This window comes from Coenobita brevimanus, chromosome 7 (assembly GCF_032717465.1).
Source record: "Coenobita brevimanus isolate Jiangsu-jjx chromosome 7, ASM3271746v2, whole genome shotgun sequence".
NCBI classification, from domain to species: Eukaryota; Metazoa; Arthropoda; class Malacostraca; order Decapoda; family Coenobitidae; genus Coenobita; species Coenobita brevimanus.
In genome coordinates this window covers 37,082,721-37,108,347 of record NC_136960.1, presented here as the reverse complement: position 1 = coordinate 37,108,347, position 25,627 = coordinate 37,082,721, and the positions used below count along the sequence as shown (strand labels likewise).

General features: G+C 42.5%; 1 protein-coding gene across 1 annotated transcript; it reads left to right on the top strand.

The window, feature by feature from the left end:
* The first annotated feature begins 6,987 nt into the window (after positions 1–6,987).
* LOC145404588 (uncharacterized) lies at positions 6,988–25,560 on the top strand. The gene is made up of 4 exons (XM_080276109.1): positions 6,988–7,064; positions 16,855–16,947; positions 18,699–18,911; positions 25,438–25,560. The coding sequence occupies exons 1-3, from the start codon at positions 7,032–7,034 to the stop codon at positions 18,909–18,911; spliced, it is 339 nt and encodes a 112-aa protein (XP_080132235.1). The 5' UTR covers positions 6,988–7,031; the 3' UTR covers positions 25,438–25,560.
* The last annotated feature ends 67 nt before the right edge of the window (positions 25,561–25,627 follow it).

Genomic DNA, 25,627 nt, shown 5'->3' with positions numbered 1-25,627 from the left:
ACCACTGTCCGCTCACCCTGGCTCATATCTGCTATTCTTTCTCTCATCCCAGTCATGTCCTCATGGCCCATATTCTTGCTGGTTAAATGGGAGCTTCTTAACACTTCTTCCTTAGCAGTTTATTCTTGACATGGCACATTATTCCTCTTCCTTAGTGGTTTATTTTGCAGTACAGTATTGCACATGAATATTCCCTTGAGTATGTTTCCTAGTACGGTCTTGCATATAAATATTTGCAAGGTTCCTAACGGTTTACGTTTTGATACTGCGCATGAGTACAGTTTTATCTTTCTTAGCAGTTTATTCATTGATACTGCACATTAATACAGTAATCTCATGTTATTTATGCAGTGTACAGTCATGAGCTAAAGTTACCTGACACTTCCTTACAGGCTGTGGTTGTGGAGGGTTTTGTTTGATATATTTTGATATGATTGCAGTATGAAAAGGAAGGATATTCTCCAATGTTCTGGGAGGAATGAAAAATATAGAATGCAGAATGCAGTGCTGTCAGGGGATTGTTGGCAAACTTTTACTCATGGCTGTACATTGGTTTTAGGCACATAGACTATTAGTAGCATGTGGGAGAGTATTAAATTATGAAATGAAAAATAGGCAAACCTGGGGTCTGGGTGGTTAGATTGTCAAGTTGGAGTGATGGCAGTGCATAGGTTGAGATGCAGAGGTGACAGGGTACTCAGTGGTGTGCACAGACAGTTTTGGTGGCAGGGGCTCTAGCTCACACCCCTTGAGAGAGAGAGAGCGAAAGAGAGAAAATCATTTTAAGAGTGCACTTGGTAACCAGCAGGGCAAAGGGCAAAGGCTGTGACTTCTTTGATCCTTACCTGTGCATGTCCTGTGTTTTTGATTCTATAATACCACCAACAGAAGTAAGCTGGTTATCTGCTGTTAAAATGTACAGGACTTGGGTAATCTACATTAACCTCAAACCCCTACATCCTGAAGGCAATAAAATGGAATTGGCTCTTATTTTTTAAACTACACCTTACTATTCATGCTTGTAATTCATGCCTTTAATGTTGCAGTTGATCACATAACACACAAGAAAATCTCTGTCACTCTGTCAAGCTGCAGTATCTGTTAGTCTGTACTGTATATTAATTGCCAAACACCTTAAACTCTCAAAGAGTGGCCACAAATAAATTACCTCCACATCACCCTGTCCCATGCTATTTGGCTGCCCTCCCTCTAACTCTCACCCCTTTGTCATATCTCTCTCCACTCCATCCCTTTATCTAATCCATGGTCTCCCCCTCCATTCACTCACATGCACTCTCCTAGTCATTTTCTGTCCTCTAATTGTGCCATATGTGAAAGTAAACTATTAAGGAAGAGGTGGTGGTTTGCCTCCTGAACCAAAGAGGATATCATCCCAAGTATTTCCTGCTCTCGGCCTGAGTGTGGTGGCTGTGTTAATCCTTTTGGTCTTGTGATGTGAATCTTATATACAGTATTCATGCTAACTCCAGATGACTAAGTTTAGGGATAAATCCATGTCAAATAGTAGTAGTAGTAGTAGTAGCAGTAGCAGTAGTAGTAGCAGCAGTAGTAGTAGCAGCAGTAGCAGTACAGGTATTTGTAGATGTAGTCCCAGGTTCATCTGAAACATGAACCCGGTGGACTGCAGACCGAAGTTCCCTTTCTCCTGCAGTCGACCATCCTTCTTGTGGGGGAAAGGGAGGGAGTTGAAGGACATTTGTATAACCATCAGTGGAGTTGCTTAGTTATTTTATTACCACCACTTGAAAGCATCCCTCTCTAGCACCCCTCTTGTAGTGAAGGAGTTAATGAAGGTCATATCTAACCCCTCCATTCCAAAAGCTCTCTCCTTTGGTTAATAAAATCATCTGGAAGTAATAAGAATAATTATAAAAGTCCATCACTGAATTGAAAGGGTTAAGGGCATATCAGTACCGCAGTTTCTTGTGTAAGCCCTTGTGGAGCGGGCCAAGGCCACACAGCCTTTGTAAGTGTCTGTATTTTTGGCTATGACAGCAGTGTGAACTTGTTCATAATAAAAGTAATGGTTTTTTGGTACCACTTCACTTTGTATCCCAGAGCTTGTACTGCATGTTGTCTTTGAGGAAAGTATTACGGTTTCTTCTGTGGATGAAACTGGGCCTGTCACACAACTTGAAGTTGTGGTTGCTTGAAATTCATTTATCTTATTTTACTGAGGTAGGAATGAGTCTCTTTGTTCTGTAGTCAAATTGATCCTCTAGTCTGACTTGACATGGGTGTCAAATGAGCTGAAAGGGATTTGGGAATTTCATCAGATTAGAACAAACACACTGTACTTTGTACTCAAACACTTATAGGAGTATTGAGAGATTGAGAGAGAGAGAGAGAGAAGAAAGACATCATCACTACCATTGTAATGCATTCCAAATGTATCAATCTGTTGACATCAGGAGGCTTCTCAATGACTCATAAAACAATCTTGATATTAGTCAGAATATACAGTGGAGTCTCTTTGATCCGAAAATCATGGGACTTTCAAAGTTTTGTTTAATCGATTTTTTCGGATAAAAGATACTGTAATAATATGTAGGATACAAGGGGACAGTATTGTACTCTCCCATCACCTATTTCTGGCAACGTCTAGCCCACCACCACCACCCCAAAAGCCACTCAACCATCACCAAAACACTTAAAACGCTGTAGTAACAACGTATGTAACAGCAGTTTTGAAACTGTAATAGAAACTGTCAACTTAAATAAATCTTCACTCAAATAAACTTAAATAAACCTTCACCAAAACAATTGATTCACTGATGCAACCAACGCTCGCTCTAGTGACTTGCAGAGCAACCGTAAACTAACGCTAGTGGCAAAAAACAAGCCCGCCGTGTTTGAATTTTCGGATAGATTTCTGATTTTTGCGGTTAATTGAAATGAAAACGTTTTAGTAAAACTTACAGTTAATGGCATATTACGGTTAAAAGAATTTAGGATAAAAGAGACTCCACTGTAGTACTGTAGTTGTAGTTTTAGTAACTGCAACCCCAGGCTCATCTGGACATGAACTAAGTGGACTGCAGGCTTAAGCTGGCCTTCTTTAGTCCATTATATTTTCAGGGGATAGGGAAGAAGTTAAAGGATGTTTGTATAACCAGGCGGGGGACCCAGCTGGTTACATTATTGCCATCATGTGAAGATGTCCCTCTCCAGTACTGTTTGAGTAAAATAAGTTGCATCCAGTAGGTGAAGGATTAAATCAAGATAGTTTCTTAACTTTCTGATCTCTGAAAGTTTCGCTCTGGCAAGTAAAATTGTTGGTGTTAAACTGTACTGTAGTTCATTCATCTTAGCGTGGCAGATGTTAGTCCATTTGCAGCCAAGTTATAAGACCTTGCCACTGCCCTGCATTCTTTGTATAACACTTCATTTTGACTGCAACCATGTTCAAGTATGGATCTCTTGCTATGCATTCAAGATCTCCAGATGTGAATTTTATGCCTATTTAAAGTGAATAGTGTACAATATAGCCCTAGTTAATAGAGAAGTTGTCCCGTGGGATTTAAGGGCTAACTGTGCGGGATTGGAGGTGAATGCTGAAACCTTTCCCCACTACTGTACTGGTTTAGGCCTGTGGCCATTTGCATTCTTGTGCCTTCCACAGCAGGTGAGGTAACTGAAATTTGTGGTAGGTGGTGGCAACCATCATCCACTCACTTGATGTAGTGCTGCTTACTTTGCCCTTCCCTTTTATCATTCTTTTTCTTTGTCTGCTCTCCTCTTCCTATTTCTCTTATCTTTCCTGTCACTTTTTATTACTCTTCTTTCTTTCCAGGTGACTTTACATTGATTGATAAGCCTAATGGTTTCCTGTGAACCAGGAAACCATTTACAATGCTGAGTGGTAACCATATAACCAACCCCTACTTGTTCCTTTTGTGTCATCAAGTAGGTTTGCAGAGGGTTATTGCCTCTCCTGGTAAAACAACTAACACAAAGACAAATGGCCACCCCTTAGAGGATAATGGCATCTGGCTGAAGATAGGTAGATAGGTAGAAAGACTACCAATTCAGGTGCTGATGAGGACCCTACACATGGTGGTGCTGTGCACTCTGGGTGCAACAGCTGTGGCATCCACTTAGGAGCCAAACTTAATATTTCCCAGCACCTCACCATGGGGAAGGAACCGTCTGACCCTGGTGAGGTGCTGTCTACCACAAGGGGGCACCAGATTCCCTCACAATGTATCCCTTTGTACTTGTAGGATGGCCGCACAGAAGCAGTTGTTTACCTGTGGTTAACGAACCTACTTGGCCAGACAGACTGGAGTTAAACAACAGCAGCAACAACTATTGGTTCAGCTTTTGGTCAGTTTTAAAACTCACACCAGTACTGTACATGATATTCTAGAAAGTAATTTGGGCTCCAAAGATTGCCTTTCTGGATTTGAATGACTCCTTATTGCATAATTATTTATTATAATGGAATAGATCATGGCTCTCTGAAACGACTGCCATGATTAAGTGGCCTATTGGATTGGGCAGATTTAGGCTGTCTGGACATTGCTACTCCTCACCCTGCCCTTGGGTGGGAAAGGAGGTCCAGATGATGGTGATAGAATAGATCGTTTATGTCCACAACTGCCAGGGGCTGCCTTTCATGTCTACTGTGTGTTTTTGGTGCTGTAGATATCATGCACTGCAGGCTCACAGGGGTTACTAGGTCAGGCTGGTGATCATGAGCAAATGTATATCTGGGTGGATTTTGATTGTGGTTCATCTGTATTTGAATGTGGTGAAGTGCAGGGTGTTACCATCCTCCTGCAGTCCACCATCCTCCGTTTAGGGATATAGAGGGATTTGAGAGGCATTTGGAAGCTGCTAGAGTATAATTTGTTGAGAGAATAGAGAAAAGGAATAAAAATCGTTTTACCCTTGCCTTATCACCATGTTGAGGATGTAAATAAATGAGCATCTTAATCTGGCCCCTAGTGGCATTGTGTGTGTATATATATATATATATATATATATATATATATATATATTATATATATATATATGATATACATAAAGAAAGAAAGAAAAAACTATTGCAGTGTATGTACATTTGTAGCTCAGATTTTCATGAAGCCAGCTGTAGGCAATGTTGATTATACCAAAAGATAAGAAATACATAAATGTTGCAGTGATGGATCACAATTTTGACTGCACCACAGAACGTGCAGGATAACTGCAGCGGGACAGTTAACCCACAGTATCAATTATCCCTTGTCGCAATATCCAGCCCAGTGCAATTTCCAGAGCATTTCGCTCGGCTCTGTTCAAACTATCCAGCAAAATTATGTGATATCCAGCTCAGAAACAGGAAACAATCAGGTCTTCAGCTCAGACACAGGACCCAGTCGGCATGTGGGCAGATCCTGCAATGCGCCAGCCACAGTGTGTTGAGGGAGCTACCCAAGTGGCACACCTAGCCTACCGTCACTCTCTCAATCTCTTCCATGGATGCCGTATAGTGAGGACGTATATGTGTGCTCTGCTCTTGTGGTCTATGTGGTGGTAGAGCCCTAGTACTGCGATATAGTTTGTGGCCTTCCATGCCTCGCCTGTCGCTGTAGTGGTGTGACTAACCTTGTGCCCCCTCAGTGTTCTGTTCCCTTGTGCTTTGACTACTGTATAGTGAGGATGTACCTGTGCATGTCAACCCTTCATCAGTGCCAAAACTAGGTAAGTACACTACAGTTATGATTATATTATGTACTGTGTCACTCCATTATATGCACTGTATCAGTACTGTATTGTATTTTATGCTTAATTTTAATCTTTTGCTTATGGGTAATACTGTAGGAAAGTTTTTAGGATAGAGAGTTGAGACGGATAACAACACATTATGTGGCTTGACGTCGAATGGATAGCCAATTGGGGGTATTATGGAGTATCCGGCATTCTACAATATCCGGCGTGGGTGTTGGCTGAATTATGCTGGATAATTCAAAGTTTTACTGTACTATTACCATTTCAAGGAGATGTAATTAGATCATACTGTAGAAATATGAACTGCAGACAAGGTTTCAGCTTTCCTGCACCCAGCATACCTTCCATGCCAAACTGGCAGAATAACATAAAAGATCTCCATGTAATACAGTATATAAAATCTGACATGGGAATATTGGGAACAGACTGAAGGAAAACCTATAGGTTACTTCTGTAACTTACTATCGTTCTGGACCCTGGAATGAGAAAATATTTATAAAGATTGAGGAGAAGCACCCTGAAATGGTTTGACAAGGTGGAGAGAATAAAGAATGTAATATTGATTATACAGCCATTATTCTAACTTTACCTAAAATTACCACCACATTATCCCGAATGCTGTTTTGTAACAATAGGTTAACAGTAGAATAGGTTGTTAATAATGAAGAAGTGCTATGGAAAACATGCAGAGCTGTGTAGTCCCTTATTCTGCCACTGAGCTATTTGAACAAATTACGAAAGGACAAAAATCTAGATGAAAGAACTAAAGGAAAGTGTATTTATGTGAGGAAGAATGGGTGGGGGAGGGCAGGTATGGGTGGAGTTGGAGGGGTACAGTATATGAATGAGGGTGGTTGTGAATTGGAGAAAGGGCAGCCTGATGGCAGTGAGCAGAGTGACATGGAGGCGATTTGTATGTGATCATACTTTACTAGCTTAAGGTGCTCATACGTAGACAGAAAGATAGTGATAAATATTTCAGTGACTCCTCCAACTAAACTCGATTTTGAACCTTCATACTCCCAAGAAGAAAAAGATTATAGATAGAATAGTAAGCAAATTGGCGCTAAAATACATTGCTTATACAGTAGGTTTGTGTTTTATATATATATTTTTATTTATCGGCAAACGAGGATTTGAAGAAAAAATGACATTCATATGACAAATTCTATGACTCTACTGCTTGGTAGTTGACGCGGCGGCCACATTACAGCAACAAACCTTCAGTGTTGGTCGCAGCCGCCTTGGTACATGCTGTCGGTTGTCACTCACAGCAGCAACGGCAGCATCTGTGTACTATGGAAGATACAGCTAAGAAGCTGGAGAGCCTGGTAAGATAACAGTGACTGAAATGTATAGGTAATAAGCATACATAAACATGAGTCCCGTTTAGTGGTGTCAGTTTGGGGATTTTCCTACTGAATTTTGATTCTTCATGGAATCATGGATTGCCTGACCCCTAGGGAACTCCCTTAAGCTGATACGAAATCATTATACTTCAGTCTTAAGAAAATACTGTACTCATTTCACTCAAACTTGGCGCAGATTTTCGTCCCTTTGCAGCTTATTTCACATGGCTCAGTGACATAAAAGATGACCACAGCCTTTACATAGCATTTATGAGTAGTGTTAATCTCTTGTTATAATTCCTCATTCAGAATGGAGAGATGGCAGTTTTAGGCAAGTTTGAGTAAAAAAGGCCAAGTGAATCCTTAGACTGAAAGAGCTTAATGGAAAAAGTTTACAGTTTCATAAAGTCTTGTTACTGCAGGAGGCTTTCTGCTGAGCCTGTGACTCCAGCTCAGTGCTACCTGCTGAGATTATATGGTGCTGTTTTGGCCCGTTATTATTTGGATACCCAGCCTAACCTAATAATTTAACATGCCTTGGAAACCTAACCTAAAATTAGGTGACATTTCTACCATATTACTACATTAATATGTTTCCCTGTGCCCTAGCAAAGTGTTTAGTAGAACAGCAGCTCATGTCAGGCATTGTGTCCTGTGAGTTTGGATCTGTAACCTATACCAGTATGTAGGTAGTAATTAAGTAGAAATGTCACAGAATATTTGGTTAGGCAAGGTTAGGTAACCAAATAATAAGGGACTGAAACAGCACCACGTAATCTCAGCATGACTGTAATCTTAAAAAGTGACACAGGCATGTTTCTTGGTGGTGGCTGCTTGAGGTGAATGTTAGTGTATATGTGCTCTATGATTGAACTTTTGTTCTGATTTGCCCCAAATTCATCAAGGCTGTCAGGTTTCCCAACTGTTTTAGACACTTACTTCCAGTACTTTTAAAGTTCAGGTAAATCATCCCACATGTCCACAACTCCATGGAAATTAATATTTTCTTACATTCAATCTTGATATTGTCTTGGAGATTTTCTTTGAATTGCCTCTTACTGAAATTTCTCCCTGAAATGGAACATCCTATCACAAAAGTGTGTGTAATATTTCCTACAGTATAAGTTCAGCCAACTGATTATAAGACTCTAGGTTCTCTTCTTTACCCCCTGGGGGTAGGGGGGTTTTTCAAGAATACTCCCCCAGTATCCCTGCTTGTCGTAAAAGGCGACTAAAAGGGTTGGCGGAGGGTTAGTGCCCCTCCCCGGAAAACAACTAACTAAAAAAAACAAACAACAAGCCTCGGACAAGGACTGACCAAATGATGACGACCAAGGACCAGACAAAGGACATGGTAATTGGAACTTGGAATGTAAGGGGAGTGAATGATGAGATGAAATGGAGGGATGGGGTGGAGAGGTATATGAGAGAGGGGGGTGTGAGTTGGGAGCAGGGCAGTGAAATGGCGGGGGACAGGGCGACTTGGAGGCGATTTGTTTGTGGCCACCCCAAACGGGACTGAGGCGTCTGGCAATAGATAGATAGACAGATATTGTGGTAGGTGGTGGTGACCATCATCCACTAACTTGTAGTGCTGCCTGCATCTTCCTTCACCTTTATCGTTGTTTTTCATTGTCTGTCCTCCTTTCTTCATGTATCTCCCATCTTTCCAGTCACTTTTTATTACTCGTCTTTCCTTTCCAGGTGGCTTTACATTAAGTGACAAGCCAAATAGTTTCATGTAAGCCAGGAAACCATTTACAGTGCTGGGTGATAACCATATAACCAACCCACATGAGTTCCCTACGTATCAGCAAGTGGGTTGGCTAAGGGTTAGTGCACCTCCCCATAAAACCACTAACTCAGAGACAAATGGCCACCCTTTGTGGGATTATGGCATGTGGCTACAGTTAAATAGATCTCAATTTTGTATGTTTCAGTCATATTCCCATGTAATCTTTGATAGATCAATATATATATATATTTTTTTCATATATGCTAGGAAGAAGGAACCAAAGGCCACAAGCCCACAATAATCGATCCCTCCAAGAGAAAAACAAAATACAATAGAGAGCCAAATTCAAGATCCGATCATTTTGAGATGCCTGGACACACTGCGTTTGAAAGACTGGAAATCATAGCTAGCAGGAAATACAGACAGAGGGAGACAGTTCCTGATTTAACCTGTTGCATTAATGAAGGACTGGGAGTAACAGTTAACTCTTGCATTAGAGAGTTGGACAGAAAAGGGATGAGAGTTTGCTGCTAGACGGGTGCTACACACCCGTCGTAGAGGTGGAGGTATGCAAGCAGACAGTTCAGAGGAGCAGTGACCATTAAAGTAGCGATAGAAAAGAGATAAAGATGCAACAGTGCGGCGAAGAGACAGAGGTTGAAGGGAGGCAGTAAGAGGAGAAGAGTTAATGAGACGAAAAGCCTTTGACTCCACGCTGTCGAGAAGAGCTGTATGTGGGGGAGCCTTCTCACACATGAGAGTTGTACTCCACACAGGAGTGGATAAAACCCGTGTATAGAGTCAACATTATTGTGCAGGGGTAAAGAAAGAACAGAAATGGCTTAGCACACCTAATCTCTTAGAAGCAGATTTTGCAAGAGATGTAATATGTTCTTTCCAAGATAAGTCCCAAGCGAATGAAACCCCAAGCATATTCAAGGATGATGCAGGATTAAGCTGAATATTATTAAACATTAGTGGGTATACCTGTGGAAGATTTTGACAGGTTGGTAGGTGTAAGAACTGAGTCTTTGATGCATTAAAAACAACAAGGTTAGTTTTACCCCAGTCAGAGATATGAGCCAAGTCAGACATTAGCTGTGCCATAGCCTCATCCATTGTTATTTCATTTTTTTTTTTTTTTACGTGTCCGAATTTGGGCAAAGGCTCAGGGCCTATTTCGTGGGGGCAGTGACCTATCCCAAGGCCCAGTCGTCCTCCTACACCTCCACATGTCACCACTTTGGCGCTAACACCCACCATCCATATTGAATACATGCTAGGTCTGTCTCATACAGGACTGGTGTCCTGGTACTAGCGGGGGTACTTTTACGACATGTCAGCGGGTCATCAGGTAGATCAGGAAAGTCTGCTTTCTAGGAAATTCAAATCCTTAAACTGTTCCCTGCCCCGGCTGGGATTCGATCCTGGGTCCATTAGGACTGCAAGCCGCCTCTCTACCAATTCAGCCTCCAAGTCACTCTGTCACTCACCATTTGACTACCCTCCCCCCTCCCTCATAGACCTCTCAGTGGTGGATTCATCGGCGTACGAGTGGATAGGGTTAGATGTACAGCTTAGAAATTCTTTGATGAATAAAAGGAAGAGAGTGGGTGATAGGACAGAGCCCTGAGGAACACCACTGTTAATAGATCTAGGAGAAGAACAATGGCCACCTACAACAGCGGCTATAGAACGACCAGAAAGGAAGCTATAGATGAAGGCACAGATAGAAGGATAGAAACTGTAAGAGGGCAGTTTGGAAATTAAAGATTTATACCAGACTCGATCGAAAGCCTTTGAGATGTCAAGTGCAATGGCAAAACTTTCGCCGAAGTCCCGAAAGGAGGATGACCACGATTCTGAAAGGTAGGTGAGGAGATTGCCAGTGGATCGTCCCTGATGCTCAGCCTTTCTTCGTATGGTATTTCCTTCATCCCAGGTACTGGTAGCAGTTTGGTATCCCTGCATAGCACACTCTACTGCCTCAATATCTTTCACCAGCTGTGGGTTCCATGTCTGATTTGCATACTTAAGATGAGGTCTCACCAAGGCTACACACACTGATTTGAACATTTTGTTGTCCACTCTAAGGAAGGTCCTTCTTATCAAGTAAACAGTCCTTCTTGCCATGTCTATTTTTTCAGCAAGATGGTCCAGCAAAGCCAGTTTATCATTGATGATTACTCATAACTCCTTTTCTGAAGAGCTTTTTTACAGGCATCTGGTCATTTTGTAGAGTCAGCCTTCTGTACTGCCCCTTCTATTTCTCATGAACTTGCACTTCTCTGCATGGCAATTAAACATCTATTTCTGAGTGCATTCAAGTACTTGGGTATTATGATGAGTAAGGATGGAACTTTGGGGGATGAGTGCTTGAAAGGGTACAGCAGGGAAGGAAGGTTGTTGGTTCACTGAAACCAGCGATGCGAAATAGGGAGGTGAGTATGGAAGTTAAGAGGTCACTGCATGATAGTATTGTGATCCCTACCGTGATGTATGGAAGCGAGGCATGGACCTTGCAAGAGGGGAACAAGTCAAGAGTGAAAGCAGTGGAAATAAGTTACTTGAGAGGAGCATGTGGAGTGATATGGAGGGACAGGTTGACGAATGAAGAAGTGAAGGAACGTTGTGGGGTGGATGTGGAGGTGGTTGAGAAGATTAGGAGAAATACACTGAGGTGGTTTGGACATGCGGTGAGAATGGAGAATGAAAGACTGACTAAGAGGGTGCATGTAGGTGAGGTGGAGGGAGGGGTAGACCGAGGATGAGGTGGAGGGATGGAGTTGAGAGGTCTATGAGGGAGGGGGGAGGGTAGTCAAATGGTGGGTGACAGAGTGACTTGGAGGCGTTTTGTCTGCGGCCACCCTTTGTGGGATTAGGGCGTCTGGCTATAGATGGATAGGTAGATTTCTGTGTCCACTGATACAAGCTGTGGCAACTCCCTTTGCCTGCAGTCTCTCCAAGATTGACTCAAATTGTCTTGGTGTTTTCTTAGATTAATGCAAATTCCACTCTTGAGCTATTGTAAAAAATGTAGGCTAAGTATGTAGGCAGTTCTGTAGTAGGCTCTATACGGTTAGCTATTTCACACTTTCTCAGCGTCTGAATTCTCAGCACATTACTGCTTTTAGTATTTACTGTGTGTAGGCTCTTTATGTATAGCCAGACACCCTCATCCTTTAAGGCAGGGGTGGGGAATCTTTCTCCTATTAAGGGCCATTAGGATATTTTTAACATCATTCGCGGGCCATACAAAATTATCAACTTAAAATCAACTGTAGCCCAGTACATAATATACATATATTCATTCATGAGTTTATGACATTGCATTTATGAATTGTCTCGCGGGCCTGATCAAATGGTCTTGCGGGCCTTGTACGGTCTGGAGGCTGGACATTCCCCACCCCTGCTTTAAGGGGTGGCCACAAACCAACCACCTCCATGTTGCCCTGCCCTCCCTCCCAACTCAAACCCTCATTTCTCTATATTTCTTCATATTGTCAGAAATATGGTCAGTATAGGAGTAGGCCTATAGGAGTAAGTGTTTCTTCAGAAGGTGACACATGCTATGATGCCGACTACCTCCACGGTATTGTATGGTACAGTGCTTTGTTAATAGCATGGATTGTTGGGAGTTCATATACAGCTAGTAAATTTAATTATTCTGGGAAGGTTTTCTCTTATATGCTTCTATCACAATTGAATTGTAATGTTGGTGCTTAATATTTTATTCAGCTCGAGAGTCAGCCAGTCATGTTGTGTTGGCCAGGTTTCAGCCAGTTGCAGCACAGCACACTGCCTGTTGGTGAAGTTGAACTCCGGGTCAGGTCTAGCTTAGGTTAAGTGTTAGCACATATATGGTTGAAATTATACTTTTGTGATACATTTTTGTGCAGTTTGTATGATTGTAACACACATTTCCCAGAGGAAAAGCTGGAGTCTTGAAACAGAGTGGGGTGGGGACTGTTGCAAAAATAAGTGAGTATATGTAAAAAATGACTCAGGTCAGGTCATGCATTGACATGCTACAGATACCATGTAATCCAGTACTACCTGTTTCATGGTCGGAACGTCGGTGACTAAACCTGCAACCCCACTGGTTTTGTCCAGTGAGGAGGGTGACTAGACACCCAGCAAAAAGAAAAACAAGACCTATCAAAGATTATATGAGCTGCTTCAGCCAATGACCGTCTGGTGGGGTAGGTGGAGGGCATTAGCTTTGGTTGGCAGTTCACCTGGTGGCTAGGGAACCCACCCTCATGTCCTTAGGGTAGTGGTAAGGCCTTCCATGCCTTTCGGGACTTGGGAGGTTGGCCAAGGGTTTGCATTCTCTCCCCACAGAAACTGCTGCCACCATGAAAAGAGGAAGAGGGATCAGGGTCACTTGGTCTTGGCTGATCCTAACCCATGTTTTTTGCTGGGGGTCCCTCCCCACACACTGGCGAGGAAGGGCTCTTGAGCAGGTCCAAGTGGTGACTCTGATGGGCTGGCATTAGGTATGAAGGTTGTTGGGTCAAACACATGGGACCCCATCAGCCAGATGTAAGGTTGGGGGGGGATACCTAACCCCACCTAGTTTGTGATGGGTATTATGCTGGTGCAAACATGCATTAGCCAGGAGTTTCACCGGGGGGTTTAGCATTTGGAGAACACTTTGAAAGGGGGCTTTGAACATTCCAAACCTTCTGCAGTCGAAGAGAGTCATGTTGCCAGACTGGCTAAGGATCGGGAGCAGCACAGGCTTCTGTCATGTTCTGTAGAAATTTCAGTGAGAAGGGATAGAGAAAAGTATGTCATGGAAATTGCTGAGAGGGTGGAGGATCATTATCATACAAATGACCTTCTGCCTACTTATCAGCCCTGAAGAAACTCTTCTTCAGGCCCAACTCCCGGGATAACTCTGTTCAGACTCCACGCAGAAGGCTTCTGTCAGAGGTGGGTGAGTAGAGGGCTGGTTGAGTTGAGTGTTATGTGCAACTCTATATGGCAGAGCCCCCAGTGAATTGCCTCTGTTGACTTCTCTTGTTGTTGAGTAACCTGGTCTGTCTGGCCAAGCAGTCTTGTCAACTCTTGGCAAGCAACTGTCTCTGCAGGGCTGTCCCATGCAGGGAACAGATGTCTGCTTGTGATAGACAGTGCCTTCCTATGGCGAGGCATGGGTAAGAGTGTGGGGATTTGGTTCCCTGATTGACGTCGGATTTGCATCTCCACCAAGTCAACATGGACACCAAAGGAGGCTCCACGTCACCTCATTGCTTTGTTATGTGGTTACCACCCAGTATTGCAAAGTATTTCCTGGGTTACAGGAAACCATTAGGATTGTCACTCAGTATAAAGTCACCTGAAGTGGGGAGAAGAATAATAAGTGACAGGAAGGATGAGAGAAATAGGAAGAAAGGAGGGCAGACAGAAAAAGAATGATACAGATGTAGGAAGAAGTAGGCAACACTACATTGAGTAGTGGATGTTGGTCACCACCAGTGACCAGTTTGCACTGGCTTATGTGTAACCACTAACTGCTAGGCTGTCCTGTCATATGTTACAATGCTGTGACTTTTCTCGAGGAAGTGAAGAAGGGAGTGGCTAAATTGAAAAAAGACAGAGGTGCTGGTGTTTGTGGCATCCCTGTGATCCCTGTGGAACTTACCATAGCTGGGTGAGAGGCTATGACCTGATGGTTACATGTGGGCAAGGAAACTGTTTGGTATATTGGTATAATTCCTGTGGTAGGTAGTGGCGACCATCATCCACTCACTTGATGTAGTGCTGCCCACTTCTTCCTTAGCCTTTATCATTCCTTTTCTGTGCCTGCCGTCCTCTCTTCCTATTTCTCCCATCTTTCCTGTCACTTCTTATTGCTTTTCTTTCCTTTACAGGTGGCTTTACATTGAGTGACAAGCCAAATGGTTTCCTGTAAGCCAAGAAACTATTTACAATGCTGGGTGGTAACCATATAACCAAACCATACATGCTCCCTATGTGTCAACAAGTGGGTTGGTGGAGGGTTAGTGCCCCTCCCTGTAAAACAAATAACTCAAGGTCAAATGGCCACCCCTTATGGGATTATGTCATCTGGCAATAGATAAATAGATAGACCCTCTGGCCAGACAGGAGGTTTAGTTATCCATGTCTGGAAATGGAAAGGAAATCAACATGACTGCAGTACTTTGTGATGCTCAGCATGACAGGAAGTTTGTAGCTCATGTGCTTTTGATGCAACTCGAAGACCGGATGCTGAAAGTCTTGGGGCAGACCTGATTCATGCTCAGTAACCCTAAAGTTGACCATATTCTAGCACTGTAGGTTCTTGTGATGTGCAGACAAGATTTTTGGGAAGGAGTGCTAGCAGTCTGTGCTGATCTCAAAAAGTTATTTGACTGAGCAACATAAACCAAGAGTAAACCCTGGCGGTTGCATTGTTTCAGTCAATCAGTCAAACCGAGAGGCACCTTTTTCGTTCATACTGTGTGTCCTCTATAAACAACATTTTCATCTGTGAGTGTAGTTCTTCCATTTGCAAAGTTCACAGCACTGTAAAATATGTCTATCTATCTATCTATAGCCCGACGCCCTAATCCCGCAAAGGGTGGCCGCAGACAAAACGCCTCCAAGTCACTCTGTCACCCACCATTTGACTCCTCTCCCCCCAACTCACCCCCCCTCCCTCATATACCTCTCAACTCCATCCCTCCACCTCATCCTCGGTCTACCCCTCCCTCTCCCTCCCTCCACCTCACCTACATACACCCTCTTAGTCAGTCTTTCATTCTCCATTCTCTCCACATGTCCAAACCACCTCAGTGTATTTCTCCTAATCTTTTCAACCACATCCACATCTATCCCACAACGTTCCTTCACTTCTTCATTCGTCAACCTGTCCCTCCACGTCACTCCACATGCTCCTCTCAAGTAACTCATTTCCACTGCTCTCACTCTTGACTTGTTCCCCTCATGCAAGGTCCACGCCTCGCTTCCATACGTCAGGGTAGGGATCACAATACCATCATGCAGTGACTTCTTAACTTCCATACTCACCTCCCTATTTCTCATCACTGCTTTCAGTGTACCAACAACCTTTCTTCCCTGCTGTACCCTTTCACATACTTCATCCCCCAAAGTTCCATCCTTACTCATCACACTACCCAAGTACTTGAATGCACTCACATTCTCCATATCCTCACCATCCAACCTCACTGCACACTCTGTGACTTCATTCCTCTCAAACACCATAACTTTACTTTTGTTTACATTAACTTTCAGCTTCCTCCTCCTACACACTGTCCCAAATTCATTCACCAAACCTTGCAACTCCCATTCATCTTCACTCAACAATACTGTATCATCAGCAAACAGCAACACCGGAAGCTTCCAAATCTCACCCTCATTCATTAGGGCCACCCCCACATCCACTGCCCTACCTTGCACCTCCTTTACAACCCCATCCATATATATATTAAACAGCCATGGAGACATCACACACCCCTGTTTCAGTCCCACATTGAGATCAAAGAACTCACTCAGCTCACCATCCACTCGCACCGTAGCCCTAGCTCCCTCGTACATACTCTTCACAGCACTCAACAATTTCCCCTCCACTCCATATATTCTTAATACCTTCCACATACCTTGCCTATCTATTCTGTCATAAGCTTTCTCCAAGTCCATGAAGGCAGCATACACTTTCCTTCCCTTCTCTAGATACTTCTCCACTAAACATCTTAGAACAAATATCTGATCTACACACCCTTTTCCCTTCCTAAATCCCCCTTGTTCTTCTCCAACTAGCTCCTCTGTCATATGCCTAACCCTATCAATGAGTATTCTACCATATATTTTACCAGTCACACTAAGAAGGCAAATACCCCTATGGTTACCACATACTTCTCTCTCCCCTTTTCCTTTGTACAGAGGAACAATTATACCTGATTTCCAGTCCTCTGGAACCCTTCCCTCTTCCCAAGCCAATCTACACAACTTCCGGTATATATTTATATTTTTTACAGTAATTAATCATGTACTGTATTCCTCTTGCAGATTGGGAAGGCTGAGAGTGAACTGGATACTCTGTCATACAAGGTTAATCAAGAGTACCTGAATCTAGCTAATGCACAGAGAACTGACTCAAAGGTAACTACCCCTTATTTGATTTGTGACTGTTGACAAAGTAAACTGGAATTTACTGTTTTGTTCACATGAACTTGTAGAGGTTTCCATCCTTTTGTAGCATATTTCCCTGTAGCTCAGTGGCATAATAAGACAATGCAGTGGCTCTACATCTGTTTCTGTAGCTCTTCATGACTAAGCACTGGATTTTAGTGTTACTCTCATAACAGGCATGGCATTTTAGATGAAGAGAGACCACTTTTAGGCTAAGTTAAAGTGGACAGAAAATGTAGGGCTGAGGCACAGTAAATTGAATCAGAGGCAAGTAGCTCTTATCTGATTAATGATTTGTGAGAGATGGGACTGGAATTTACTGTTGTATACCACTGTCTTTGGGATTACATTACCAGTGGACACAGGCTGAGTCATCATCCAGTACACTACAGCTACATACTGGTATTAGAAATTACACTAAGCCCTTGTCATTCATAGGAGTTATGCTACGTGGTTCCCAGAAGAATGGAATCTTCAAAAAATAATGAAACCCCTTAAAAGGACTCATGCAGCCATAATTTAACAATGTAAAGTCATAAAAATCCTTTGTAGTATCCCAAAACATCACCAGGCATTAGAATCTGCATGTAGTGTATTTTGAGATGATTTAACAACAGTGTTTAGTATAGTCCCAAATTATACCTTGAACTTTTTTATTTTGTGATCTTTACACTCCTGCAAAAAACAATTGGTAAAATCAAGAACCATGATAGACAGTGGTGTATTGTATATTGTTACCACCACCAGATGATTATTATTTTTTATTCTTGCCATATCCTGACTCTTTTTTTTCTTCTTTTTTTTTTTTCTTTTTCAGCTCAAAATGGACATCTTGAAATGGAGGCATTAAATATACCACAGTCTTAATAAATTCAGTCAGAGTGAGAGGCATATCCTGATTTGAATAAAATAATTTGGTAGTAGGAAATTACACTACTCCATTTCACCAAGTATGGCACCTTATCAGTGATGTCGTCAACACCTGTTACATTGATAAAGGCCCTCAATACTGGATATACCTTTTTGCATTGCCTTTATATTGGTTCTTAAGGTAATAAGTAAAAAGTCACCTAGTACAGAGGATTTACATGTACATTACAGGTGTTGATGACATTGCTGATAGTGCCAAACTTGGTGAAATGGAGTTAAAAAAAAAAAAAAAAAAAAAAAAAAAATTACATTGGTTCAAGGGGTTAAAAAGTAAACTGTATCTGCATAGTCGTTAGAAAATTCCTGGCTATGCCTCTGAATAAGACATGTGCTTTTGCTGTATGTCAAGTGATTTGGTGGGTTGCTGTGACAACAGATGACAATGATGTATACAAGTCCTGACAGCAGATGTTGCTGATGAGGATGTCAAAATATGTTTTTTCATGTCATCTTGTTAAAAACTGTCTGTAATGAAGTAAACTGGTATTTTTTTTAATGCTGGGCAAAAGCCCTGTAACTTAGGTCCATTATGAATGAAAGAGATAGTAACTTCATGTGAGACATTTCTGTGCTTAAGCATGATCTCTTTCATACCAAGAGTAATACTAGTTTTGATAAGCTTAGAAGCAATTTTAGAGTTAATCCTTTCACTACACTGATGTCCATTTGTTCACTCACTAGCACCAGACTACTGTATTTTTAACATCATCCTGTGATTGGAAAAAAAAAGATCAGGATAATGATGATGATGATGGTGATGACAATGATGATGACAATCATGTTTTTTCCAGACACCAAGTGAGTTAGTGGGCTGTGTTCAGGCCCTGAGGACAGAGCTGAAGCAAGTAGCAGAAGAGGTTGCTGATATTCACAAGCAGCAGCAAGACCTGATGGTCTCATTGCAAGCTCACGTTGCAACCCTGTGTTCCCAGTTTGATGATCTTAGCAGCATAACTGGACCTGCGGCCACACAAGAGGGGGATGACAACAGTAATGGTGTTTAGGTAATTATATCTCTTAAACCTTTCACTTTAATTACATTTTGTTTTAGTTGCCACCGTGATACTTGTTCAGGGTTAGGGAAACATCTAGTCTTGAGGGGGTCCCAGCCATTAATGCATCATCCAGTCCTGTTTTTGCCCCATCAAGAGCATTTGAACCTGGGGCTAGGCTACAAGTCCCAACATTTAAGGTTAGCATAGCCAGCCTCAATCATCCCTGAGTGGCATTTTAGTAGTAATCCCCAGCCACCCCTAAAATGTAAACCCTCCTTGGCCTCATCCAGTGGGAGCACCTTAACCCACTAGGCCATCAAGTGTCATAAGGCTTCATGGTTACCATCCAGCAAATTAAATGGTTTCCTGGATTATGCCTTACATTTTGAAACATGAACAAATCATTGTGATAGCCTATATGGGCTGGTCTGTGGTGGTGTTACAGATGATTTGTAATAAATCATATTATTCTTATTTGTTATGGTAATACACTAAAATAGATATGGCACAATAAAGGATGTTATGTAGTTTGAGGCACCAAAGTATAGAGCCATCTGTGTTTGGGGAATGTGCTCATTTCCAATACCATCAAACCCCAGTGACATGATGCTGGTTTTTAATAGCTACACTGCTATACTAATCCCTCTTTTACCAGCAATATCTGTTTGCTAAAAATTATGGTATGGTCATGTGGAGAGAATGAATAACAATAGAGTGGTGAAAAAGATATATCTGAGCGAATTTGAAGGAGGGAGGAGGCGAGGTGGGACAAGGAGAAGGCAGAGGGATATGGTGAATGAGTGTGTGAGGAAGAGAGGTATGGAAGTCGGTGAGGCTAGGGAACTGACAAGAGATCGAGCTGGCTGGATGAATGTTGTGAGGAGAAGTGCATGATCAGGGATTTTGGCATCCCTTTTTAACGTGCCAGCATCTGGATTGACTCAGTCGGATACGTTTGTGTAAAGCTACAGAGCGTGGTGAATGTTTTTGGCATATCCAATGGGGCCAGGATTCTGGGGGCTTGATGATGAGTGAATGGAAGTGTGGCCCATTGGATTGGGCAAATTTGGGCTGTCTGGACATTGCTACATCTCACCCTGCCCTTGGGTGGGAAAGGAGGTCTGGATGATGATGATGATGAAAATTATGTTATAAATTTGGATTTGCATGAATTTCCTCCCTGTTACCTGGTTAATAAATTAGGCTTTGGGTAACCCCATCAATCAAGCGATGTATATTTTTCATCGTACTGTATTCTCTTTACATCCATATAATTACTCTTTATAGTCAACGTAGGACAGACCTCTAGTAGTTAACCTGTGGGCTGTGACATACTGGTACCACATGTGGGAGTGTCTTGTAAAGCTGCCACATACCTCTCATGAGCAAGATTTTCAACAACGCACCAGAAACGTTGTAGAAGGATCAGCGTTACACAAAATTTATGGGGTATTAGGGTACCTGGTACCTTTCATTCCTACCCCATATCTTGAGCCCAGGTGCTAAGTTGAACCAGCAGCAATGACCCAAAAGTACACCCTTTGTAATGCATTTTCCCAAATATTATCACCCCAGGAAAGGCAGTAGTTGGCCAGATATGCTTAGAATAACATAAAATTAAATGTAAGGTCAGTAGGAGGTAATGGAAGAGAAGTAGGGTGGTAAATAAGGAGTGTAAAAGTAGCACCCTAAGCTTGTATTGCAGCTTGCAGAGCAGGCTGGCAACCCTCGTGGTGAGCGGGGAGACTGGCAAAAGTATGTTTACAGCCTGTCTTGTGTGCCCCAATATACATTACATTCTTTTTCTCCCTCTCTCTCTCTCTCAAAGCATAGTTTTCATGTTCCTTTCAGAAAGGCAATGTCTGACAGTTATTTCTCCAGAACTTTGTCGATTTCAATAAAAAAAAATCCAAGGGTAGCTGCATGATGCAGTTTCCAAGCCACTGATATACATGTCACGGAAATCTGTAAGAATGACCCAAATTGCCATTTTGCCTCACCACTGAGGATGTCTGCACGATCCCTTGCCACAGCCCACAGGTTAAGGTGTTAATGAAGGCTGCCATGTACTGGACCTAACTCCATGAATTTGAAAAATCTGTCCAAACCTGGATAAAATTGATAGAAATTATTAAGTCCTGTACCATACAGCGAGCGCTCACACATCGCACGAATATTGTCCCTGGAAGGCCCCGCTTTTTGAGATATTCGCATTATAGAGCCATATGTTTTCATGTTAAAAGGTTTCATGGTAGCCAAGCTAGCCCCAAGTTCACCTTTTGGAGCAATTTTTCAGGGATTTTTCCTGGGACATTTACGTACCTAATAATGACTTCATTATACGAACACTGGAGAATTCCTCGCCTCGAGTGGAATAGGTTGTGGACTTGCTGGGGGGAGATGGAGTGGGGTTCCATGACCAAAGAAAAGCAAAGATCACACAGAGCACATGTGCAACCAGAGCACAGGGAGAGGGTAGGCTCAACTGGGTCAGGAATATAGACCATGACGACACCCCACGCAGACACATGACAGCCATAAATCACTGGCAGATGCAACCCGCCCTGTGACTATTGCTGCCCTCACTATGTCTGTTCCCACCATGTTATGACCATTTTTTTCGTGTAATGATTGTTTAAACCTTAATTTGTGGCCTCAGGCTGAGTAATCCCTATCATTGCAGCGTACTGTAGTATGGTTTTAAAAAAAATGATTAGGTATTTTTTTTCACCTGCATTATATGTCATTTTTGCATTTGGACCATTTCTTGGCCTCAAAAATTGCCTTCCGTGTTATGTGAGGTTCGTGCATTCTGATCGTGCGATAAGTGAGCGCAGGCTGTATATAGTATGCCCTTGAGTGAAATGGTTAACCCATTCAGTCAGATGTCTTTGATTTAATTTATAACTTATCATGATTTTTTAAAACTGTATTGTAAACTTACCAACTGGAGGGGCAGAGGCAGCCTTTAAAAGCCCTGTTATTGTAAGATGTCTTTCCCAAGTCAACAAAATTGCATGGCAACCGCAAGGCACTGACCCCTTCTTGCTACCAGCAGACAGTTTTATTTAGTTTAGGACAGAGTTTTCAGATACAGAGATTAAATCCAGTATTTAGTAACCCTTTCACATCCAGAGTTCTCTAATATATGAAATAAAGTTTAAAGGCTTTAAATCTAGGTTACCCTTTGTCTTATTCCTGGATGTCTTGTTTCTTGATGCACCACCAAATCCAGTCCTCATTATTACTACTATCCTCTTTTTATTCAGATTCTCCATTATTTAAAAGAAAAATGTCTGCTCAGTATATTTTTCTCGTTTTACTTTAGGAAGATATATAATTAACTTCAGATTTATATTGTATAGTAAGTCCTTGTTATAAGTATGGAATCGTTTTCGTTTTCGTTTTTAAAGGCTCCAACATGCATGCATGTGTCGGCCTTGGTCACCTAATGGCAGCTCTCCACGCTGCTCGATCCATTGCAGCCTCCCTGTTCAGTCCCTTAACCCTAAGGTCACACTTAATGACCTTGTCCCATGTCTTTCTCGATCTACCCCTCATAACCCCACCCCCAATATTAACACTTCTCACCTTCCTCACCCAATTATCATCCCCCATCCTCTCCACATGTCCAAACCACCTCAATCTACCTCTCCTCATCACAACACCAATACACTCCAGTCCCATCCTACCTCTCAACTCTTCCATTGTAAACCCAGCCCCTCCAGGCCTTGGACGCAGGGACACACTGCACATCCACCTAATCATTGTCATTTCTGTACATCTGAGCCGGCGAATATCTTCCTCCTTCACTGCCCAGGTCTCACTGCCATACAGCATTACACTCCTAACACATGCTGCATACAAAGACCCCTTAGCACCAACCACTTCTCACCCTAGCCAACCACTTCTTCCAACCACTTCTCACCCTAGCCACAGAGCTAGCTCCAGCCCCACCTCCAGCACACAACATGTCTCCCAAATAACAAAACTCTTCCACACACTCAAGAGATTCACCAGCAAGTTCAGTCCTTTCACGTCTGACACTCTCCACCTGCTCACCCCGGCACGCTGTACACATAAAATCAGCATTATCTCGCAGTCTACCTCTGATACCACTACATCTCTTATGAACCCATTTATCACACACCGCACAAGATGAAATTACTTCCCACGCCCTTGTGGCAAACTGCACATGGCCACTCTCCCTCGTCTTTGACAGTACCTCCACCAACCCTAGATATCATCACTTTTGTTTTATCTGCATTTACCCTTAAGCCCTTGTGCCCCATACCATCTCTCCACTTCCTAAACCTTTCCTCCGCCTCCCTTTCATTCTCTGCAGTCAACACCAAATCATCAGCATACAACAACTCCCACGGGAGTCCATTTCTAAAGTCACGTGAAAGGGCTTCAAGTACCATGATAAACAACGTGGGACTCAAGACTGACCCCTGATGCACACCAACATTCATGGAAAACTCATCACTCAAATCTCCATTCACTCTCACCTGGGTGTGAGCACCCACATACGTGGCCATAACCACCCTAACCAGCTACTTCTCCAAGCCAAGCTTTCTCATTGCCCACTTCACCACCTCTCTAGGGACTCTGTCAAAGGCCTTTTCCAAATCAACAAAAACAAAATAAAGATCCCTTCTGCCACCAATATATTTTTCCTGAAGCTGTCAAACAATGAATATGGCATCAGTGGTCCCCCTACCTGGCATAAACCCAAACTGCATCTCATCAATATTCACTCTTTCTCTAATCATACCTTCTAAAACTCTCTCCATTACCTTCATTATCTGATCTAAAAGCTTTATACCTCTATAATTTCCTCTTTCCGGGGCAGCACCCTTCCCTTTATACACATTTACAATTACACTCTTCAGCCAATCATCTGGGACAACACACTCATAAATAATCCTATTTATCATGTCAGTGACTAAACTCACCCCTATATCGCCTGAGGCCTTCAACATTTCAACAGTCAACCCAGACACACCTGCTGCCATCCCCACCCTCATCCTGCCTATTGCCTCACTCACAGTAGCAGTATCAATCAAAGGCCAAGGACCACACACTGGATCTGCTGGCTCCAAACCTTCCCTGTCCCAGTCAAACTCCTCATTCAACAACCGGTTATAATGCTCTCTCCATGCATCTTTAATATCCTCACTGTTCACCACTACTCTTCCTTCATCATTCTTCACACACTGCTCACCTATGATATCCTGATTATCCCTCTTCACCTGACCTGCCACCCTAAATATATTTTTCCATTCCCCATGATTTAGGTTATCAAGTAATTGTCTCTGTGACTCAGACTTTGCCCTGTATACCTCTCTTCTAGCCCTACGCTTGGCAGCCAAATATTCCTCTTTGCTACCACCCTTCTTCCATTCCCGGAAAAGCCTTCTTTTCTCCTTAATTGCAGCTTCTACACCCTCATCCCACCACCAAGTTACTTTATGTCTTGGTGGTCCTTTTGTCCAACCGCATGTTACATCAGTAACTCTCAAGAAATTGTTCTTGAGGGCTCTGTACTGTTCATTAACTCCTCTGCCTACAGCTCCCTGTTCAGCTACCACTCTCCTCAACTCGCTATAGAAGGTATCCCTTACTACTTGGTTTTCAGCTTCCATATTTTCCTCCTAGGTACATAAGTCCTTTTTTTCATCACTTGTTCTTTAAGCACCATATCACAAACCAATAGTTTGTGCTGCTGCACACGCTCCTCACTTCCTATAACTTTAACATCCCTCACTAACCTCCCATCAGCCCTTCTAACCAGAAAATAATCTATCTGACTGCTATTTCCCCCAGACTGATACGTAATTAACCTACTGTCTCTTTTCCTAAAATATGTGTTGCACACAATCATGTCCGTTGCCTCCCCAAACTCGAGTATCCTTTCCCCTTCTGCATTGCTTAGACCATACGCACATCCCCCATGCACTGCTTCATAACCTTGTACTGCTTCACCTACATGACCATTTAAGTCCCCTCCCAAAATCACTATCTCATCATCCCGCATAACACTCACTACACGTATTAAATCATCCCAAAATCTATCTTTCTCTGATTCATCCAATCCTGCCTGTGGAGCATATGCCGATATAATCGCAGCTATCTTTCTTCCCAACAGAATTTTCACTACCAATATCCTATCGCTTACTCTCAAAACATTCATAACATATTCCACCCATTTCTCCGCAACCATCACATCAACACCTCCATATCCGTCTGTCCCCCCCTGCCAAAATGACTTATAGCAACAGTCCTTCCCAACAATCTTTCTGGCTGATCCACCCCTGTACCGGACTTCCTGCAAACACGCCACATCCACCCATCAGACAAATCCACTCCATACAGTATGTAGGAGTGGAAGTTCAATTAGCAGCTTTTCTGAAGTTTACCCAGGAATTAATAGTGAGAAAGTGTATGTAAAAAGGTAGCTTATAATAAGGACTTGCTCTGTTAATACAATAATGGTAATTCTTTGATCCTAAAGTTTTCAAACAATTTTCAGATTACCTTCGGTGATGATATTCAAGTAAATGTGTTGAAATTGACTGAAGTACATTAAAGTTTAAATGCAAAAATGGTAAACTTTGACTTGTGGTAGTCTGTGAATATGGTAGTGTAGTGGATATACACAGTTCATGACAGTGCGATATAAGTGAAATGTATGCATGATTTAAAAAACTGTAAGAAACTAA